This window comes from Enhydra lutris, unplaced genomic scaffold (genome assembly GCF_002288905.1).
Source record: "Enhydra lutris kenyoni isolate GAN:26980312 unplaced genomic scaffold, ASM228890v2 scaffoldscaffold25, whole genome shotgun sequence".
NCBI classification, from domain to species: Eukaryota; Metazoa; Chordata; class Mammalia; order Carnivora; family Mustelidae; genus Enhydra; species Enhydra lutris.
Genome location: NW_019154109.1, coordinates 12,497,907 through 12,521,224, shown reverse-complemented (window position 1 = coordinate 12,521,224; position 23,318 = coordinate 12,497,907). Strand labels below are relative to the sequence as shown.

Sequence of the window (23,318 nt, the reverse complement as noted above, 5' to 3'; positions counted from 1 at the left end):
TGGATGGATGGATGGATGGATGGATGGATGGATGGATGGATGGATGGATGGGGAGGAATTGGCACATGTGATTATGGAAACGGAAAAGTCCCAGGATTTTCAGTCAACAAGCTGGAGACCCGGGAGAGTTAATGGTATAGCGCACGTCTAAGGCGGGGTCCAAAGGCAAGAGAATATGGATGTCCCAACTTCACAGCAGCCAGGCAGAGTGAATTCTTTCTCACTCTGCCCTTTTGTTCTGCTCATTTCTTCAGTGGATTCAATGAGGCCCACCCACAATGGGGAGAGCAATCTGCTTTACTCAGTCTGTTGATTCAGATGTTAATCTTACCCAGAAACATTCTCAGGGACACATCCAGAATGATGTTTTAACAGAATTATCTGGGTGCTCCAATCAGTGAGTATCTTCTGATGTTATTCACAAGCACTTGTATTCCAGTTTTGTCTGTGACTGTGAAGTTTTAATTCTGTTAGTGGATTTGTAGGAATAGATTTTTGTTTTATCTTCTCTGAGATTAAAATATTACTTTAGTCTCTGCTTCTTTGGTTTCAAGTAGTAGAAACTTGCTCAAGTCAGCATAAGGCACAAAAGGAAATACATTATAATGGTATAGGAATATTCTGCGGAATCCAGGACTGAGAAATATAAATTGGTCTTAAAAGAACACAGTGAGACATTGGAAAACTATCAGGAATCAAGGAAACTTTTCTGTTTCTGTCTGATGCCATATGATTACTTGTTACTTTTTCTGCATCTGTATACCAGCTCTCTGGTCCTTTGTTAGTCCTCCTCAAAGCCAGCCCGCTACAGATAACTGTAGTTCCCATTACTGGGCATATCTCTTAGTATGGATTTTGAAATCCAAAGGGGAGAAGATATGATTGGGTCAGCTTGTTCACAAGTTTATCCTTTGTGGGTATAGTCCAGCTCTGAAAAGGGGAAATAGGATGTTCTCTGAGTAGACATCCTTTGAAAAGTCTGCCATCATTTGTAATTAGACTGTGTTTATTCTTTTATGCATATTTTGTGTTTTTTAGAAAAGATTTTTTATTATTTATATATATGAATTATGATTTTAAGGGTATAATTCAGTGGCGTTAAGTATATCCATAATGTTGTGCAGCCATCACCACTCTGTATCTCCAGAACTTTCTCATCATTCCAAACTGAAACTCCGTACACATTAAACAGTTCCCTGTTGCCCTCTCTCCAGCCCCTGGTGAAAACTACACTGCTTTCCATTTTCATGAATTTGACTCTTCCAGGTACTTCATAGAAGTACAGTCATGCAGTATTGGTCTTTTTGTGTTTATCCTACTTCATTTAGCATAATGTTTTCAAGGTTCATCCATGTTATGGATATATATATATATATATATATATATATATATATATATCAGAATTTCATTCTTTTTTTAAAGACTGAATGATATTCCATTGTATGTATAAACTGTAATTTGTGTATCCATTCATTTGTCAGGGGACATTTGGGTGGTTTTTACCTTTTGGCTATTGTGAATAATGTTATGCACATCAGCATACAAATACCTGGTCAAGTCCCTGCTTTAATTTCTTTGGTTATATACCAAAAGTTGGAATTGCTAGATCATATGTAATTCTGTGTTTAGTTTTTTGAGGTACAACCATACTGTTTTTCATGATACTTAAAATCTTACATTCCCACCAGCCATGCACAAGATTCTAATATCTCCACATCCTTGTCACTACTTGTTAATTTCTGGTTTTTGTGTGTGTGTATTTGATAATAGCTATCCTAATAGGTATGAAGTGTTATCTCATTGTGGTTTATAGTGATGTTTGAGCATATTTTCATTTGCTTGTGGACCAGCTGGAGAATGGTCAGTTTCTCAGGAGAAATGTCTATTCAAGTTTTTAGCCCATTTTTGAATTGGGATGTTTCTTTTTCGGTTTTGAGTTGAAGGAGGTGTTTTGTTGGTTTTTTTTTTCTTCCCTGAGATTATTTGAGAGAGAGTGAGAGAAGGTGCACTTGCGAGAGTAGGGGGAGGGATAGAGAGAGGGATCATCAGACTCAGTGCTAAGTGTAGAGTCCACTGTGGGACTCAGTATCACGAGCAGAAGATCATGACCTGAGCTGAAACCAAGAGTTGGACACTTAACCACTGAGGTGCCCTTTTTTCCCCCCTCCTAATTTCCCTGGCTGAAATTTCAGATGCTATGCTGAATCAAAGTAGTGAAAGTGGACATACTGTTCCTGATCTTAAGGGGAAAGGTTTCAGGCTTTCCCATTGTGCATGTTAGCTGTTGTGAGTTTTTTATATTTATTTTTAATTATGTTAAAGAAGTTTCCTTTCATTCCTAGTTTGTTAAGGTGTGTTTGATGTTGTTTTTATTCATGAAAGGATGTTAAATTGTCAGATCCTTTTTATGTGTCAGTTGAAATTATCATCTATTTGCCCTTATTCTGTTAATGTGGTATATTTCATCTATTGATTTTCCTATATTGAAACATCCTTGCATTCCAGGAATAAATGACACTTGGTCATGATGTATTCTATTAACTTGGGTTGCCAGAGACTGTTTTCTTATGGAAAGAAGTTAGTTTAATAAATACTAATTCCTCTTTATTTTGGACACTAAGTTGAACATACACATACTTACAGAAAGTACTTATGTGCACATTATAAATAACTAAACACATATGTAATTCTTTATAATTTTTAAACTTTCATTTACTTATCCTCCATTAAATTACAAAACTTGATTAAGGTAGGGATCCCTTTGCTCTTGTTTATACTGATGCATTCCCAGTTTTTTGATACTTAGTGCTTTGATGAATATGTATAGAATGAATAAATTAATGTTTAAGTCTCTCAATAATTCTTTATGATATTTCTACCATTTTTATTTAGCAGATTGAAACAGTTTAAAGTGGTGAATCAGTAATACTAAGGGAAATGGCTTTGTTTTAATTAGTTAATGTATTTTTTTAAGGATCTACAGTACATTAGGCACCATGTAACAGGCATGGAGACATAGTGGACAGTCCCTGACCTAAGTTAGCTTACAGTCTGGTTGAGAGAAGCAGACAAATAAATAGAGAATTCTGTAGCAAATGAGGGATTTGATAGAGGTATCAAATCTATATATTTTATAAATACAGTATATTTTAGGAATGTGTTAACTATTTCCTATGTTGGCTGACATTGTTTGCATATGCCCCTGGGTTATGGCAAATGTAAAAAAATAAGTTGTGCTTATAATTTGTGTTTTGCTCTTAAAATCTTCTATGTTTTCAGCCTCATTGTCATTTGTCTACAGAGTTGCAATTTTCTTTTTCTTTCTTTTTTTAAAAATATTTTATTTATTTATTTATTTGACAGAGATCACAAGTAGGCAGAGAGGGAGGCAGAGAGAGAGGGGGAAGCAGGCCCCCCATTGAGCAGAGAGCCAGATGCAGGGCTTTATCCCAGGACCCTGAGATCATGACCTGAGCCAAAGGCAGAGGCTTTAACCCACTGAGCCACCCAGGTGCCCCGCAGTTTTCTTTTTCTACATAGTTTTTCAAAAATTTTTTTATTTTTAAAAAGACTCAATGTACTTAAAATTCAGATGCTTTTTAAAAAAGCATCCTGGTAGTTGGGGATTCTAAATATCAAATCCACATTTCATGGGAGTGTGTTACTATAGAAAGACAAAAGCATATAAGGGTACAGTTAGTATTTCATTTTTAAAACATGTTATTTTTGCTGTCATAAGTACAGTAGTCAAAATGATGGATTATAAACTGCATATGTATTGTGTGTTTTCTTCTTTTAGAATTTTCCATATTTTATGAAGTTACATATAAGCAGCATTTTTCCAAATTAAATAAATATAATGTATTCTTTTTCATACTGACACTTATTACAAATATTTTTTTCTTACGATATTACACATCAGGGTATTATTTCCTGCTCGTTTAAAGCAGCAAATAACCAATATTATCTCTCCCAGTACCAGAAGATTTTTAGATTTTCTCATTTGCTAAAATAAGGCAAGTAAGGATTATAAACAGTATAGTTTGTTTTGCCTTGTTATGTTTTACAAAAACGATTCTATCACTTCTACCATTCTTATCAGTTATTTCTTTTCTAGAATGCCTCAAGTCTCGGTGGAAATTGTAATTGTTCTGACTTTTCAAGAGAAAGCAAGTTTTCCTCTTCAGTTAGCACAGCTTGTCAGCTCTTTCAGTTGTTGGGTTTTGTTTGTTTGTTTGTTTTGTTTTGTTTCTTTGCTGATACTTTATTTTCCCAGATGGGTATTATTTTTCTTCCCCCAATCCAAATATCTCTAAAAATGTAGAACTATCAGTCTCTTCCCCATATTAGTACGAAATTATTGTTCCTTTTTCTAAACGTATGCCAGATATACCATTTCGTAGCCTTTGAAAAACTTCACCTTTGTTTCTTCATGTGGGGTTGATTATATGGTTTCTGAGGTTCTTTATGCAAGGACTTCTATAATTTTATTTCAAAATAGTACAGATTGGAGTGGAATGAATTTTTAGCCCTTAGTATTGGTTAGGGAGTCCTGAACGGGCTATATACTGACGTGATCAGCAAGGATCTCCCCAGTTTTTTTTTCAAGGAGTCCACAGTCTCCAGTTTAATAGCTATATAGCTTTGTGTGTGTGAGAGAGTGTGTGAATGCGTGCTTGTACTTAACACTTATTTGTGTTTGTTTACTAACTCCAAAATTAAACAAAGTTATACTGTATTGACTCAGATTTTCAGTACATCTGAGGAGACAAAGTTAGAACTCTTCCGGTTACAACTAACAGTAACTCTGCTCAAGTAATTAGTTAAAAATGTGTGTGGGAGTGCATAATAGTGAGGTGAGGGATTTTAAAGGCTCATATAATCAAGAAGAGGTAGGGGGAGAAGAGGCCTTGCAGGCTATTATAACTAGATAGGTGTTATAAAGGATGTTGTATTCTGCCTCTTTATTTTGTGCATACTAGTGTCATTCTGTCCTCCTCCAGATGGGCTTTCCCCAGGAGTCAAGAGATACATGGTCATCTGTAATTTTTGGTTTACCACCCTGCAGCCTTGTAACTAGAGGTGTAACATGCTAGTTCCAATTTATAAAACATACAGGGGAGAACTCTTGATTGACCTAACCTAAGACTTATGCCTCTTCCAGTGACCAAGGGCTAAGGCTTATTCCCAAAAAGGGATAATATGGAGTAGGAGAAGGTCATCAAGTAATGATAGCTTACTTTGTAAACAGAAAATACCCAGTTTTGAGTTTACTCAAAAGTATATAAAAACACTTAAGGGTTAGAATTTGTAATGGAAAAGACTTTTTTTTTTTTTTTAACATTACTTCTATGTGCTTGTACCTTTTGCTGACCCATGTTATAAGAGCCATAATCTCTTCATATGGTATAGGTATATTTTAGTAATCACATGAATTAGTTTTGGTTCTGATAGTTCTCAATATGCACGTAGTGCTGTTTTGTTCTTGTGATTTTGAACTTCATCTACTCTTTTGAAAAGAAAGGGCTTTGATTTGGATCCAGCCAACCTTACAGTCAAAATGTAGACAAAAATATATCTGCATATGTGTGTGCTCATTGTTCTTCTTCTCTCTCATTTCTTTTATTTTTTTCTGTTTCTGTGTGTATTTAAGTCACATTCCATGACTCAGTATTTACATATAAGGATTTCTTAAGTAATATGGGTAACATTTATTTTATTTTCATGTTTATTGTATAATACCTAGTTGATTCTCTTTATGGAATAACATGAGATGGAAAGCTAAAATGTCTTTGATTTAGTTATTTATTTAAAAAAAACTGTGGTATAGCCTACCATTCAAATTATTTTTACTATGAAGAGTCTCAAGTTTTGGAGACAATGTAATATGGTTAAAATTAACATTATTTAGCAGTATTTCTTTAGAAATGTTTCTGTGATTCTAATACCGATTTTTATTATTATGGATTTATGTAGTTTCCCTCATAGTTTCAAATTTCATTCAGTTGAGTACTACTAGAGTCGTCGTACTAGTTGTTTTGAAATTTACATTTGTGGCTTTTTTTGTTTGTAGTTTTCTATTAAGTGTGAATATGATTAAAACTGTTAAACTAAAAAGACAGCTTTTTGAGTATCTTAAGCATTTCAGAAGCATCTACTCCTGAATATGTAATTGATACATTTCAATACTTAGCATATTTTCTTCTATATATTACATGCTTAGTTATTAGTTGAGATTGTTATTTATTTAGTTAAAATTTTCAACCACTCTTAAATGTAACAAATCTTGTCTTTATAAATGTGATTATTTCCCTGAATATTTTAAAGGCATTTAATTTGAAATGTTTGTGGGATTTTTTAATGCACTGCCAAGTAACATCATTTACATCTTTCTAATGTGAGATTATGTATCATCTTTTCATTTTGAGACTGTTTTGATGGAAAAAAGATTGACTTGATTTTAAAATGGGTAATAACATTTATGCAAATATTAAAATTGTCAACAATTAAGCATATCAAATATTTGAAAAATGTTATATTCTTAGAATAAACTGTATGATAACAGTTTAAATTTATTTTCTACTAAAGAATCCTTTTATTACCTCATGACCAGTAGCATAAAAGATAAGGGAGGTGTTCTTGTTTTCTGTGGGGTTTTTTTGTTTTGTTTTGCTTTTTGTTTTAATGCTTAGGATCATAACATGTTTAGTGGAAGGACTGATTGAATGAGAGACAAGAAGATACAAAATTTCTTTGCAGTAATTAAATGGAAGTGTTTATTATGTAAAGGAATTCTAATATTATTTGTCAATTTTTATTCTTTTAAAGGAAGGTGCATCGGCCCGTAAGACTCAGACTCCTGCAGCACAGCCAGTACCAAGACCAGGTGAAATACAAAACTTCAGAATTTTTTGTTTGTTTTTTAATTGTCACAAATTTTTTTGATACTACAATGCTTTGAAGGAATTGAAATTTTACTTTAATATAAAGTAATATAGGAACATTTACTTGAACAAATAGGTAGAGTTGAAGGGTTAAATTTTTTTTTAGAAAATGTTTGTAAGATCTTAGAAAAATGTTTTAAAAAGCTATGTATATGTACACATCCCCTCACCAGTTTCTTGTTTGAGGTACATATGGATGTGATTTTTCCTCCTCTATTGGAAGCACAGCATTATAATTTTAATAGACTGTTCAGCAGCTTTGATTCTTAGAATTTCAGATGTCTGTGTTCTTGAACATATAAGATTCTGTAATCAGTTCTGTAAAATGTGTGGTAAGCATAAGCATTACTGAAGCTATTTCGGAAATATTTTTCTTCCCTCTTCCTAACTTCTAAAAAGGTTGATCTTTATAAATGCATGTAGAGACCAACAATATATTCATTTTAGGTGTTTTGGGTTTGATTTTGGTGTTTTTACATTTAGTGTACTTAAAGTGTTAGGCTGTACCTTTTCTTCTTTTACCTCATCAGTGGTTTTGAAAATGGCTATGAAGAAAATGAATAGGATTGGAAATGCACAGGCAAGAATTTAATTGGGTGATCTTCCTCTTAAATTTGGCAGTATCAATAGTGCAGAATTGGTTGTCTTTTTATTCATAGTATGTTTACAAGCTAACTCTAAATTATACATACTAAATACTTCCGGAAGCACTTTAGAAGTACAGTATTATGAATATATGTGGCTTATAGTGGGATGATTTTATATCAGAATGTGTCCTGGATCCATATATCTGGATTTTGACATGAGTAATATTTACTTTTTCTTTTGCTTGCTTGCTTTCTTTCTTTCTTTCTTTTTTTTTTTTTTATGACAGTGGATTTGTTTGGAATCTTTATCATTCCTGTTTTTGAGGATGAGTGGAGAAGAGAAGGACTTCATTAGCCATGTGTTAACTTTGGAGCACACTGGATAAATTTATTTCAGATAACAGGACTGTGGCACTGTTTTTTAAGTACAGAGGACCTTAATCAAAAGCCATATTAAGAGTATAAGGAAGGGCAATTAAATTCTATAAATGTTAGTTTAATGTCTTCCATGTATGTACTCAGGGCCAGAAACTAGAAAAAGCTAAAAAGGAGTTCTTTTCAGGAAGGAAGAAAAAGTGAAGGCAATAGGAATTGCCATACTCAGTTGGGCCCAAACAATACAACCTGTGAAGTAGAGGGGTATTGTAGAGGCAAATGATTGATATAGAACTGTTTCTTTGGAAGGGTGGGATGGGAGGCTATAGTTGGTCAGTCTACAGAGGATCACATTAGAAATTCAGAAATGGTGTAATAGGGGAGAAATCACCACTGGAGATTTCTAATGCGCTTTTGTGTTGTGTAGTGTAAAATTGTCATTTCACGATTTCTCAGAATCATTTGGTAGACAAGGAAAGGGATAGGGGAGGCACTGATATCTAAATAAATCAGGTTGTTCAAATGTACCATGTGATAAAATGAAGTTAAGGGAGCTGGATTCTATCAGTCAGTTTTGTGACCTTGGGGAAGATAATATGTAAACTATGGAGCTCTGAGTTTTTTGAACTCTTGATATTTTATCATTCTTTTTCAACTGTTCTACCAAGGTGCCCTGGTGATTAAGCTGATTGAAATTAATGTGAATTAATATCTCAGAACAAATATTCTGATGCCCATCCATGTGAGAAGATCTCTTCCTTTTCCACAAGTTTTTAGCACTCATCTATGAATAAAAACTGATTTTAGTGGATGTTCAGCAGTTTGTCACCTTTGTCTTGATTAGTGAATTTTTCTTTTGCTGTAGAAATATTTTTTGTATTTGCTTATGGGATGCTGCCCAGTTTTGAAGACATACTGTGTAATATATGACATATTCACTTATGCTGTCTTTTCAAAATTAAAAAATATATGAATGCTCAAAACCTCTTTGGCAGTATAATATGGTATAGATGAGAAATTAGCCATTCATAACTTTTATTTGTAGGTAGAGTTCAAATCATTTGAAAATGGAGGACTGAACCACCGTTTTGTTTACCTCTTCAGTGGGGCGACTCAAATTCTGAGTTCCATTAGTGATTACTTTTTTCCTTTTTATTATTCTTTCACCACATGTTTATCTAGCACTAATTGTGCCAGGCAAGTCCCTGGGTAAATTTGATATTTGAAAGTGTCTACAATTATTCTCAACTTCTAAATATTTATTTGGAGAATGTAACTAACAAAAAGCACATGTTTTTCAGTGGATTAGAAAGGATAAACCTTTGATAAGCCATAGTCCTGTACCTTACTGTCATTTTCTTTCTAGGTTAAATCTCTTACCCATATCCTTGCTTCCTGCCTCTTTCTTATGCATGTACAGTGCATATTTCATTTCTCCAGCTTTAATTTTTTACTTTTATTTCATAGATTGCCTGAAATGGGTAGGTGAACTGTAGCTCTAGTTTGTCTGCTTTACATATAAGATTGATAGAGAGAATTAGACATTTGTATATTTTACTTATTTATTACTTATTTAATTTTTAAAATATTTATTTACTTGAGAGAGAGGGAGTGTGAAAGAGAGATCACTAGCAGGTGGAAGGGTAGAGGGAGAAGCAACTCCCTGCTGAGCAGGGAGCCTGATGCAGGACTCGATCCCAGGATCCTGGGATCATGACCTGAGTCAAAGGCAGAGGCTTAACTGACTGAGCCACCTAGGTGCCCCACCCCTTGTATATTTTAAAAAGATTGTGCTGGTTCTAGTATCTCATTCCATAGTTTTACGTCTATGCTGATGATTTTCAAATTTGTATCTCCAAATCAGACATCTCTTCTTATCTCTGGTATCTTGTATAAACTGTCTAATATTTGGATATGCCATAGGCATCTTAAAACTGATGTAAAACCTCTGTTGCCTGAACTTTTCTCCCAAGTGTCTTCTTCATGAATAAACGGCACCACTGTCAACTCTGTTTCTTGAGCAAAAAAATTCAGACGTTACTCTTCATTATTCACTTTTCACATTTGCTTATTGCTCTCATCTAATAGGTCAGTGACTTCTGTCAAATTTACCTTTTCTGTGTTTCAGATTTGTCTCTTTATCTCTACTACAAGAAATTAAGTCTAAACCATTATTATTTCTCTAGACCAGTGCTTCTTGAAGTGTTAGTCCATGACCTATTTCTGGCTTCCAACCAGATACATATAGAAATTGAGAGTACAGTACTGTCACAACATCCAAGTCCATGATCATTTTCTAGTAATTCATTGTTACTGCATTTTATTCACTTGACCTTGGAAATTTCAAGTATTAAAAAAAAAACACCTCTTATCTCTACACTTAATTTGAGTAGCACCGGGGCACCTGGGTGGCTCAGTGGGTTAAGCCTCTGCCTTCGGCTCAGGTCATGATCTCAGGGTCCTGGGATCGAGTCCCGCTTCGGGCTCTCTGCTCAACGGAGAACCTGCTTCCTCCTCTATCTCTCTCTCTGCCTGCCTCTCTGCCTACTTGTGATCTCTGTCTGTGAAATAAATAAATAAAATCTTTAAAAAAAAAAAATTTGAGTAGCACCACTGTGTGGACTATTGTTAATTATCCTGAGTTTTCTGCTTTCATGCTTGTCCCCTTTTGATCCTTTATCTAAATCTTTTGTTTTTCCTTTCCAGAAGATGTGAAATGAAAATCAAATTATGTCACTTTGTGGCTTAAAAATTACAGGGTTTTCCAGTGGCATTTACATACAAACCTAATGTTGCCTAGAAAGTGTGTATGTGTGTATGTATGTGTGTTTGTGTGTGTGTGTGTGTGTGTGTGTGTGTGTGTGTGTGTATATATTTTTCCATTTGAAAGCATATATTTTTAACCTCATTTCCTGCCACTCTTTTCTTTTGTCCCTGTAGTCTGTACATTTGCAGTTCCTTAAGCACAGCAGTTTCTTCCTGTCTTTGGCATTTGCTCACATTCCTACCCCTCAGCGGGCTGTTCTTCACTTATTCCTTGCACATTGGCTCCTTTTCATCCTTGAAATCTGAGCTTAAATGCCACTTCTTTGAGAGGCTTTCTCTACGCATTGTTCTTTCCAAAGGACACTTCTGTCAGTTTTACATGCCTTTTGTTTCTTAATAATTGAATGTTCAAACTTGTTTAAATATGTTTGTATGCTTACTTATTTATGGTCTGACTCCCCTACTTTACTGAAGGGTTTTTGAGGGCAGTGACTATTTCTGTTTTATTTACAATATTAAGAGGGCCTTGTCCATAAGGCTCTGAATATTTAAGTGAAGACTAATCATATTAGAAATCATACATAGCAATCAATTATTTATTCTCAGCTTATAAATTTTCAGTCATGGAATTTGCTGAGGGTAGTGGTAGTATTAGTGGTACTAGAAGCAGTAGCATTTAGGATGAGCTGCTATAGCCACAGGGTTCGCTAAATATTAAATATGAGCCAAGATCTGATTAAGGACTTAACCAGCATTGTTGTTTTTAAGATTCTTATGGCAGTTTCGAGATGGAGAAACTATTATTACTGATTTATAGTTGAGGACAACTGAGACTGAATGAATGGTCTATCAGTTCAGCTTGCAACGGTAATTTGCCCAGGAAGTGGCAAAATGTAGATAGGAATTGAGATAATCTGAGTACAGATTCTTCCTCTTAATCAGTGTGCCTCATGAGCTGTGTTATTCTGCCCCTTCTTCCCCTCTCCCACTTTAAATCAAGCTTAGTATAGTGTGTTTGTCGTTGTGTCTGGACCTTGGTCCTTATTTAACCAGGGAACTTACTTATATTCTTATGTAACTATTTTTTTGCTATGTCTCTAAATTTTAATATGTGTGCTTTCATATTTTGTCTTTTTCTTACATGGGGTCTTCTCACCCTTGAATTTAGTGATCTTTTTCTAAATTCCTCAGTCCATTGTGGGCTTCTTTAACCAAACCAGTGGTGTTTCAGGCAAAGATTTCTTTTTTGTTGTTCCCCTTAACTCATTTTTTTTTTCAAGCAAGTCCTGTCTCCTGTTTACCCATGTATCTAGCCATCCTGTCTTTACTTTATCCCTCCAACAAATACCAAATATTTACTGAGAATATATTATATTCCAAATGATGCTATCTAGCTAATCAGCTAATCAGGTGTTTTCCTTGAGTCCTATTTTTAAAAATGTTTAAGAAAGCTTTAGTATTTTTTTCTTAGCAAGTAGAAAGATGAGAACACTAATAAATATGTATATTCATGAACTTGTATTTAATATATATTTCTCTGCCTTATGGGACTGGAAAAATCATACTACTGGACTCCATAAAATTTTATCACAGTAAATAGCTATAGAAAGGAGTACAAAGTATTAAGTTAAAATGTAGCATTTTACTGCCTTAAAAAAGAACACATTCCAAAAATGAGTGTATCCCCTTTAAAAATGGTAATCTGTTTTTAACAACTGATGTTGAGTGAGAATTTTAAATCTTCTAAATTTTTATTTTTGTGATTTAAGGAAGTAGAAATTTTAGTACAGTACATGACACATAGAAAGCCGTCAGTAAATTTTTTTGTATGTATAAATTCTGAAAATTGAATGTACAGCATTTTTAGATTCTAAAACATACTAATCTTGAACCAGGCTGATGTTGCTATCATTATGCCAACACCTATTTCCATTATAAAGTCTATTATATAGACAAATAATGAAAAAATGAATATTTGTATTTTTAACATAGCATTCACAATTTTTTAATTTAAATTCAGTTAGCTAGCATATAGTAAGTACATCATTAGTTTCAGATGTAGAGTTCAATAATTCATCATTTGCATGTTACATCCAGTGCTCACCACATCATGTGCCTTCAATGCCCATCACCCAATTACCCCATCTCCCCACCCACATCTCCTACATTCACAATTATTAATAATATGGGCAACTGGGGGCACCTGGGTGGCTTAGTTGAGTGTTCGACTCCTGGTTTTAGCTCAGGTCATGATATTGTGGTCATGGGATTGAGCCCCACATTAGGCTCTATGCTCAGCACTAACTCTGCTTCTGTTTCTCTCTCCCTCTGCCTCCTGCTCTCATTCGATTTCTCCTCCCCCCAAATAAATAAATAAAATCTTAAAAAAAAAAAAAAAAGGCAATTCAAGATAATATAGACCTGCACATGACTCATTGCCTATAATCTTCTTCTAATGAAAAAACAAATATGAAAAGAGAGAGACAAATGATAAGAAGTATTTTAGGTCTTAGTTCCCAATAATCCCTTTCTTTTCCCTCCCAGATAGTTAAGCACTTTTCCTCCTTCCAGCCTATCCCCCAGTGTTACATGTTTTTGCATTTACTACATTGGCTATCATTTAATTAAGAAACTATTTGCTGCTTTTGCTGACTATAATATCTGTTAATGTAGATACTCAAGAGTTTAGCAGCGTAGTATATCCACTTTGTTACAATATATTGTTATATAATGGTAAGGCATTTTAATGTTTTTGTGAAACAGAGAAATTGAGAAGATTGGTATTATTTGAGAAGATTGCAATATGTTTTAAAACTTTATAACTAGTCATATGTAATTTAAATTTTTAGGCCTTAGTTGCTTTGTAACTTTGAAAATAAGAATGCTATTTTGTAACATTCATTTTTTTTCCTCTCTTAACAGTTTCTCAAGCAAGACCTCCCCCAAATCAGAAGAAAGGTAAGGTTATGCATATAAGTTTAAACTTTTTTTATTTTTTTTCTTTTTAAAGATTTTATTTATTTATTTGACACAGATTGAGAGAGAGAGATATAGCAAGAGAGGGAATACAAGCTGGGGGAGTGGGAGAGGGAGAAGCAGACTCAGTGCAGGGCTCAATTCCAGGACCCTGGGATCATGACCTAAGCTGAAGGCAGACCCTTAACATACTGAGCCACCCAGGTGCCCCTGATTTTTAAATTATTTTATTTTTAAGATTTTATTTATTTATTTGACAGAGAGATCACAAGCAGACAGAGAGGGGAAGCAGGCTCCCCTCTGAGCAGAGAGCCCGATACAAGGCTCGATCCCAGGACCCTGAGATCATGACCTGAGCAGAAGGCAGAGGCTTAACCCACTGAGCCACCCAGGTGCCCCAGATTTTAAACTTATTTTAAAAAAAAAAGTAGGGATACCTGGTTAGGGATACCTGGTTGGCTCAGTCTGAAGAGCATTTGACACTTTTTTTTTTTTTTAAGATTTTCTTTATTTATTTGACAGATCACAAGTAGGCAGAGAGGCAGACGGGGGGCGGGGGAGCAGGCTCCCTGCTGAGGAGAGAGCCCTATGTGGGGCTCGATCCCAGGACCCTGAGACCATGACCTGAGCCGAAGGCAGAGGCTTAACCCTCTGAGCCACCCAGGCGCCCCAGCATTTGACTCTTGATCATCATAAATTTGAGCCCCATGTTGGGTATAGAGATTACTAAAATAAAGATAAAACTTAAAAATTTTAAAAATAGAAAGTAAAAGTGAGTAAGCCAGATTACAAAACGAAGGCTGATGTTATGCTTGTGCAGTTTTATCAGATGTTTGTGCATGGTCTCCATTCTGATTAGTCTGTACTCAGGTCATACTGATTACTAAATATTTTGAATATTATTGTTGACTTAAATATTTCTTTAGCTCAAAGGAGTTGGTTATAAATTTATTAATTACAAAAGTAACTATATTTATTTTAATAATAATAACATATTTGCTACTTTCATAATTTTGTCTTTATAGGATCTCGAACACCCATTATCATAATTCCTGCAGCTACCACCTCTTTAATAACTATGCTTAATGCAAAGGACCTTCTACAGGACCTGAAGTAAGTAATTTGTTAAAGTGTTGTTTTCATTGGATATGGAGATGTCTTTGAGAATTAGTAGTTAAGAATCTGGTATTCCTTATTTGGAGAAAACGATTTTAGCTTCTGTGCAATAGGCTTTATAGATAGTCTGAAGTATACTTTTCAGAGTAGAGTACAGAGTACTTGAACAGTGCAGGGGTTTGCGGTACCGATCCCCCACACAATCAAAAATTTACATCGAACTTTTGACTCCTGCAGAACTTAACTCCTAATACCCTATTGTTGATGGATGCCTTAATGATAACATAAGTAATATGTAACATAACAGCCTATTAACACATATTTTGTATGTTATATGTATTATATAATGTTTTGTACAATAAAGTAAGCTAGAAAGAAATGTTAAAAAAATCACAAGGAAGAGAAAATACATTATTGTATTTTTTCAAGAGATTTTGCTTATTTATTTGAGAGAGAGCAAACATGAGCCATGTGGGATGGAGGGCAGAGAGAGAGGGAGAAGCAGACTCTGATCAGGGAACCCAATGTGGGGCTCAGTCCTAGGACCCTGGGACCATGACCTGAGCTGAAGGCAGATGCTTATCAGCTGAGCCACCAGGCGCCTGAGTACTGTGTTGCATTTATGTGGCGGGGGGGGGGGGGGGTAACTGAAATCCTGTGTATAAGTGGACCCATGCACTTTAAACCAGTGTTATTTAGGGGTCCACTGTATATTCTTTTCTCTCTGGATCCTTTAGGGAAAATACAGAAATTTTTGGCAAAAGTTCTAATGAAAAGGATACTATTATGTTAATTTTTAATATGAATTGTTTTGACTTTTTTCTTTTTCTTTTTTTTTTATTTTTTTAAAGATTTTATTTAATTATTTGAGAGAGAGAGAGCATGAGAGAGAGCATGAGAGGAGAGAGGTCAGTGGGAGAAGCAGACTCCCTGCTCAGCAGGGAGCCCGATGTGGGACTCGATCCCGGGACTCCAGAATCATGACCCGAGCTGAAGTCAGTTGCCCAACCAACTGAGCCACCCAGGCGCCCCCTGTTTTGACTTTTTTCTGAAGAGCTTGAGGAAGTTCTAAAACAAATTCCAGTTCTCTCCCTCTCCCCTTCTCCAAGTTGTAGTAAAGAAGGGGAACAGTGGGGCAACTAGATGGCTCAGTCGTTAAGCAGCTGCCCTAGGTTCAGGTCATGATCCCAGGGTCCTGGGACCTGGGATTGAGCCCCATATCTGGCTCCCTGCTCAGAGGGAAGCCTGCTTCTCCCTCACCCACTGCTGCTGCTTCTGTTTCCTTTCTTGCTCTGTCTCTGTCAAATAAATAAATAAAATCTTTAAAAAAAAAAAAAAAGATTGGGAAAAGTGATAAAAACTTCTGTATATATTGTTTACCCTGGGTGTAGGGGATGGTGGAGATTGGGAATATAGTTTTTTTACCCTATAAATTAGTAAAATTTAATTGAAGTTAAAATGAAACCTATATCCTATGTTAAAATTCCTAGATACTTAGCTTCCAGAAATTTTTTTTACTGAGATATAGTTGATTTGACATTTTTATTAATTCTGGGTATATAGTATAAGAATTTAATATTTGTATATATCGCAGAGTGATCACCACAGAAGTCCAGTTAACATCCATCACCATACATAGTTGCAAAATGTTTTTCTTGTGATGACAACTTTAAAATTCCATTCTCCTAACTACTTTCAAATATGCAATGCAGTTTATTAACTATAATCAATGTGTTGTACTTTACATCCCTAGGATGTATTTATTTGGTAACTAGAAATGTGTACCATTTTCATTTGTAACTGGAAATTTGTACCTGAAATTTTTAGTCTTTCTCTTCCTTCCTCATTTCCTGTTTAAAATGAATATAATCACAGTTACACTCAAACTGCTCTAATAAACACACATCATGGTGTGTACATAATCTCTCCCCTACCCAACCAGCTTCAGACTTTAAGTATTTTCTAGAAGTATTTATTTTTTAGTTAGTATGAATAGGTGTGCCACTTTTAGAGATCATGATGAGTTTTTTAAAATCTTTATACTTGTATTGGCTGTCATTTACAGAAGAAAAATGGCAGTGTTAAAATTTTTTTGTTGTTTTGTTTTGTTTTTTAAAGATTTTATTTATTTATTTGTCAGAGAATGCGAGCGAGCACAGGCAGACAGAGTGGCAGGCAGAGACAGAGAGAGAAGCAGGCTCCCTGCCGAGCAAGGAGCCCGATGTGGGATTCGATCCCAGGACACTGGGATCATGACCTGAGCCGAAGGCAGCCACTTAACCAACTGAGCCACCCAGGCGTCCCTTAAAATTGTTTTAAATAACTTTCAATTATATATACATTTGCAAGGCTCAAAACGAGCCATGGTTAAGTGATTTTCAGAATGCGGTCAAGTTTATGAACATTATTACTAGCATGGCAAATAATAAGTGGTTTTGCTAGTAATTTCTGGATGTCTGCTTTTGCTCATGACAAGGATATCCACCATGCTTGCCTCTCATTTTAAATTTCATATGCTAGATTCTCATGACAATTATTTATGCTATTGGTGTTGTGTTGTTTGCATCTGTGAATTGTGGGTGGACCTTGTTCTAAGTCATTACAATTTTATATAGTATACATTATCTTGAATTAACAGTCTTTCATTTAAAACTGAAAAATGTGTGTGGGCAAGGCACTGTGTGCATGTATGTCTGCATGGGGGCAGTGGCGGCGGCACAGGTGTTTTCAGCCACCTTGCTCAGCTAAGCTATGCTTGTCTCCTTTTTAACAAGTTCATTTTCTCTTTGCCTGTGTGATACTAGACTTAATAAGTTAAATACAATCATTTTATTATTATTTTTTTAACGATTTTTTTTTTTTGTCCAAGAGAGTGAGTGAGAGAACACAAGCAGGGGAAACGGCAGGCAGAGGGAGAAGCCAGGTGTCCCACTGAGCAAGGAGCCCAGTGTGGGTCTTGATCCCAGGACCCTTAGATCATGACCCAAACCAAAGGCAGATGTTAAACCAGCTGAGCCCACAGGCATCCCAAAATACAGTCATTTTAATAAAATACTTTCAAGGGGAAAATTTGTTTTCCCTCTTCCCACATACAGGCCCATGAGTCAATACAAGAAAATAATTTCTAAACATTTATTGCAGAATTCATATAGTTCAAATATAGTAAAATGTATTTGAAGAAACAGCAGTCACCCTATCCTGTAGTGTTGTCTTGATTTTTTTCAGTAATGCTGATTATTAAAATGGGTAAATTGTTTACAGACTCACTTAAACACTGCTGGATATTTAGCATTTTAAAGATCGTTCATTCTGCTTTTCATCAGGTAGGTGAAAGAAAATGGAGAACCTAACATTATATATTCTACATAATGTTTTAGAGGATAAGAGTGGTGTGTGTTATGGTCATTAGTTGGAGAGAAAGGTCTTAAAGGTATTCTGTTACAACCTTTTCCTAGTATTTGGTACTCTGTTATGGTGCTTCTTATTAAATAGGAATCGTCAGATTGTCCAGTTACCTTATGTAATTAGTGATTAAGTCTTGGCATTTGTTATATATTTAGAGTTTTGCTCACTAAGTTTTAATTATTTGAAGAAATTCTGGATTGAAGACATCCCTTACTTACAGAATGATTTTATAAATTTGCTTTTGTTGGGTGCCACAGGGAATATGACAAGTCAAAAGTTGTTTGTTTTTTTTTTTATTTTTTTTTAATTTTTTTGAAGATTTTATCTATTTGAGAGAGAGCATGAATGGGGGTGGGGGGAGAGGGCAAAAAGCAGGGATCCCAAAGCGGGGCTGGATCCCAGGACCCCAGGATCATGACCTGAATTGAAGGCAGACTCTTAACCTACGGAACCACCAAGGCACCCCTTAAAGTTGATTTTTATGTTAAATTCTCAATTCGAGGATTTCTAGTCCACCAGCATAGCATAAATTCAAATGCAGAGTAGACCAGAGTGACATTGGGGTAGGCTCTTGGCTGACAAATTATTGAGGACTCCTTTTCCCTCCCCTACTCTATAGCCAGATCAAGATGGATACACTTTCTTAAAACTTATTTGGAATTTTTTCCCCCTAGTTTATCCTTCTGTTGATTATTTGCCTCATGTAAGGTTCCATTTCTAGTTCTTTGTGTCCATCCTTTGTGTGGGTGGTAAAAACCAGGTCTCAAGAAAGTGTTCCTGTCTTCCGTTTTCATCCACTGCAGCACCAGTGATTTCTGGCCCATGACTATTTTCTTTCCAGCTCAGCTATACATTTCAGGTATTTGTTATAATTTATCTGACATTTCTTGGAAGGGTTTTTATAATTATTGGAACTGGAATTTTATAAGGTTTATTTAATCTGTCTATACTGACTTTGTTCATTCAACACTACAGAGCAATAACTAAAAATCAAAGTGTTATGTAGATAAATATACTGCAAGCTCAACCTTCTTGGAGCTCACATGATTGTGTTAGGAGTCATTTGTTGTAACTGATGAGAAATAAAATATGTTCCAGCAGTTAGTATAAAACCCAATTTTAATGCCTTATTATTGAGAGTACAGTGAAAAGTATAATTTTCTTTGACACTAACATATAAACAAATCACATCTTGAAGAAAAGTTCAGAATCAAATTAGACTCAGCAATAATATACCACCCATTAAAAACTTCATCTAGCTCCTCTCACAAATAATGTGGTGTTAGTGAGACCGTATGTAACCATAGTGATTTTTTTTTAATAATCTAAGGAAATACTTGAAATTTACTATTTTCTAGATTTTGAGACCCAAAAAGGGTTGTCAGAATACACTCTTACCTTAAATGAAAATGCCGAGAGTTAAGCGTAGACTACTCTGGTTGTTGTTTGCAGAGCAGGAAATACAACCAGGTCTCCCAAGGACCAGTTTAGTTATTTTAACCTTTGATAATGGAGGTTCTTAACAAACATTCAGATTAAGAAATCAGGTTTTAGGGGCACCTGGGTGGCTCATTCAGTTAAGCGCCTCTTTTTTTTTTTTTTTTTTTTTTTTGGTAAGTGTTTTTGTTTTTTTAAGATTTTATTTATTCATTTGACTCAGAGAGAGAGAGGGGAAAAGCAGGCTCCCGCAGAGCAGGAGGAATCCTGATGTGGGGCTTGATCCCAGGACTCTGGGATCATGACCTGAGCCAAAGGCAGATGCTTAAACCAACTGAGTCACTCAGGCGCCCTAAGCACCTGACTGTTGATTTCCACTCAGGTCGTGAGATGAGGGAGGTGGAGCCCAGCATCGGGCTCTCTGCTCTATGGGAGTCCGCTTAAGGACCACCCTCCTCTACATGCGTGCTTGCACTCTCTCTTTCTCTAAAATAAATACATTTTAGAAAAAGAAATTGGGTTTTATTCTGGAACAGAATACTCTTCTGCAATATTCAGGGCCTTATATTCACTGTTAAGTACAATAACAGTATTTTGTAGCTTGGTCTAACATTGAAAATTCTTGTTAAATATTTTTGGTGGTAACTAGGAAAATATTTTTAGTCAATAATTAGTATCCAGGAAAAGAATGTAAATGCTCTGCCTTCTTTCTCAGTAAAATAACAATGACAATTCTTGAAGAAAACAAAAGCAACCTGACCTCCAAAAAGAAAATCATACTGCTTCTACAATAACTTATGACTAATTAAAAATGAGATACAAAATAAGTTACAAAACTTGATTTCAGGTTTTAACAAATGCAGAATTGAATTTAAGTACCTTATGACATAAATAGCTTTATAAAAACATGTAGGTAATGTGGCACAAATATATCTATACAGTATTTTTTCTTTAGTACTTGAATGAAATTTTTTTTTTTACTTTTTTTTTTTTAAAGATTTTATTTATTTATTTGTCAGAGAGAGAGAGGGAGAGAGAGCAAGCACAGGCAGACAGAATGGCAGGCAGAGGCAGAGGGAGAAGCAGGCTCCCTGATGAGCAAGGAGCCCGATGTGGGACTCGATCCCAGGACGCTGGGATCATGACCTGAGCCGAAGGCAGCTGCTCAACCAACTGAGCCACCCAGGCATCCCTTGAATGAAATTTTTGCTGAACTTTTTTTTTCCATTAACAGTAGGGAAAGAAGGACTTCTTATGTTTTATACTTTAGACTTTTTTCATTTAGTGTTCTTACAGTGTTTTGAATTACATGAATTACTTCCTCAAGTCACCTACAGTTGGGTGAATAAGAAATACAATCATTTTGGCCCTCCTTGAAATTTGATAATGTAGCTGAAACTGTGTCAAACCCATGCAAAAATGGATTTCATTAACTGCTTTAAAAAGGTTTTTTTGGTTTTTGTTTGAGCATTCTTGTGTCTTCTTTCCACCTTCTAATGAATATACAAGTGCATTTTTTTTTTTAAAGATTTTATTTATTTATTTGACAGAGACCACAAGTAGGCAGGGAGGCAGGCAGAGAGAGAAAGGAGGAAGCAGGCTCCCTGCTGAGCAGAGAGCCCTGTGCGGGTCGATCCCAGGACCCTGGGATCATGACCTGAGCCAAAGGCAGAGGCTTTAACCCACTGAGCCACCCAGGCGCCCCTACAAGTGCATTTTTTTCCTTGTTTATATTCTGTGAAGTATGATATGCATCTATATTTTTGTTTTTGTTTTGTGATGCTTTGTGTGTTTTACAATCTGGCACCCAGTTGGAATTCACAGTTCCAACTAAGTTGTGACTCATTAGAGAAAAGGGCTTGTTACTTTGTTGTTATTTGGACCTCCATCTTTGAAAACAGTGTTTTATTAAATAAATGTCTAAGAAACAGAAAAGGAAGGAGAAACACATTGGTAATTTGGAAAATGGCAGACTTACATACTTGAAATTTAGGTTTTGTTTTTTGTGTGTGTTTGTACATTTCATTTAGTGTATGTCTCATTTCACATTCCTTCTTTGATAGTTTTATCTGTATCTGGGATTTGATTTTAGTTCCTATGAAGTGTCATTATACTTGGCATTGTATTTTTTGCACTTAATTGTATTTGGATCAGGTAATTTTTAAAGCCCTTTGTAATTCTTTGATTTTTATGATTTGTAAATTCAGTATTTCCAACTCTCACAATTTTTAGTAATTGACAGCTATTGACAGCTATTTATATATATTTTTTATAAATATACCTTAATGGTTATAGAAAATTCACAGTAAGTTTTTGGAATGTTAAACAACAGATTTTGCCTTTAGTTTTTCATTCTCCAGAAACTTACAGTGCTCATCTGAAGGTATTACAAATTTAAATCTTTAATATTATTTATAATGAAAGATAGTAAACAATGCAAAGAAATCAGAAAGAAAATTTTAGTGATTTTCTCCTTAGACTCACAACAGAGAAACCAAACAATTAAATAGACTACATTCTTAGGATAGACTGAGCCTAATTTTTCTTCTAAGTATAAAACACTCCCTTCATTGTTTAACACCTCATTGCAACTGACATCTCCCCTACAGTTTGAGTCAGCTGGAGGCTTTGCTATGTAATTAATGCATAATTGAAACCTCCTCCACACAATTATAGTACTGGCTGTACCCCATAGCTCATTTTGGCATAGATTTTATTTGGTTTCATTTAAAATTAAGGATTTTTCAATTTTTTAGCCCTTCGATAAGTAAATGAAACAAAACAAGACCCACCCTAACTTTAAATATCTCTAAGTAACAAAGTTAAGGTTATATTATGAAAGTATTAAAAAGTACATTTTACATAAAATTATAAATGTGATCTTGAGAGGAGTTTTAGTAGGACTATAAGTTTATTTAAATAAAGTGATTGGATGACATGATTCTAGCCATGATGATAGCATCCTAGGACAGAGGTCCAAAGAAGAGAGATTACACATAGAGAGTGCTTCAAAATATCTAGAGGGTTCCCCTCACATTAGTCAGATACTGTTGAGCACATTCATATGAGAAAACTACTTGAGGCCTTGGGAAGAAGCAGGCAGAACAGTTACTGGAGTTTACTCAGGACCATGAACAATTTATGTTCCCAACAGCCACAGGTAATGCAAAAGGATTCACCCACTTTGGAAAACAAATAAAGGAATTTCCTTCCCCCCCGCCCCATTACATTGAGGATACTGTTGCGCTACATTCTAGCTTCCTGTGTTGGTTCCATAAGTCACCTACTAGTGTGATAACCAGTCCTATGAAGGAAATCTGCTTTACCTGGTTATTTTATTTTATTTTTTTTTAAGATTTTATTTATTTATTTGACAGACAGAGATCACAGGTAGGCAGAGAGGAAAGCAGAGAGAGAGGAGGAAGCAGGCTCCCTGCTGAGCAGAGAGCCCGATGCGGGGCTCGATCCCAGGGTCCTGGGATCATGACCTGAGCCGAAGGCAGAGGCTTTAACCCACTGAGCCACCCAGGCGCCCCTACCTGGTTATTTTAAAGACCATTTTAAATTTGTTCATCTGTTCTACCTAGATGTAGATCTCTTATATACCCCCCTTGAGGATTCATTATAATTAAGTGTATAGATCTGTGGGACACCTGGGTGGCTCAGTCGGTTAAGTGTCTACCTTCAGGTCAGGTCAGTCATGATCCCAGGG

General features: G+C 35.4%; 1 protein-coding gene across 1 annotated transcript in view; it reads left to right on the top strand.

Annotated features, from left to right (window-relative positions):
• LOC111151037 (cell division cycle 73) overlaps positions 1–23,318 on the top strand; it is a 114,087-nt gene that overhangs the window by 74,229 nt on the left and 16,540 nt on the right. Inside the window, exons 11-13 of the mRNA XM_022508754.1 lie at positions 6,829–6,886; positions 13,595–13,630; positions 14,674–14,761. Coding sequence (XP_022364462.1) covers positions 6,829–6,886; positions 13,595–13,630; positions 14,674–14,761 — 182 coding nt within the window. The remainder of the gene's footprint in view (positions 1–6,828; positions 6,887–13,594; positions 13,631–14,673; positions 14,762–23,318) is intronic.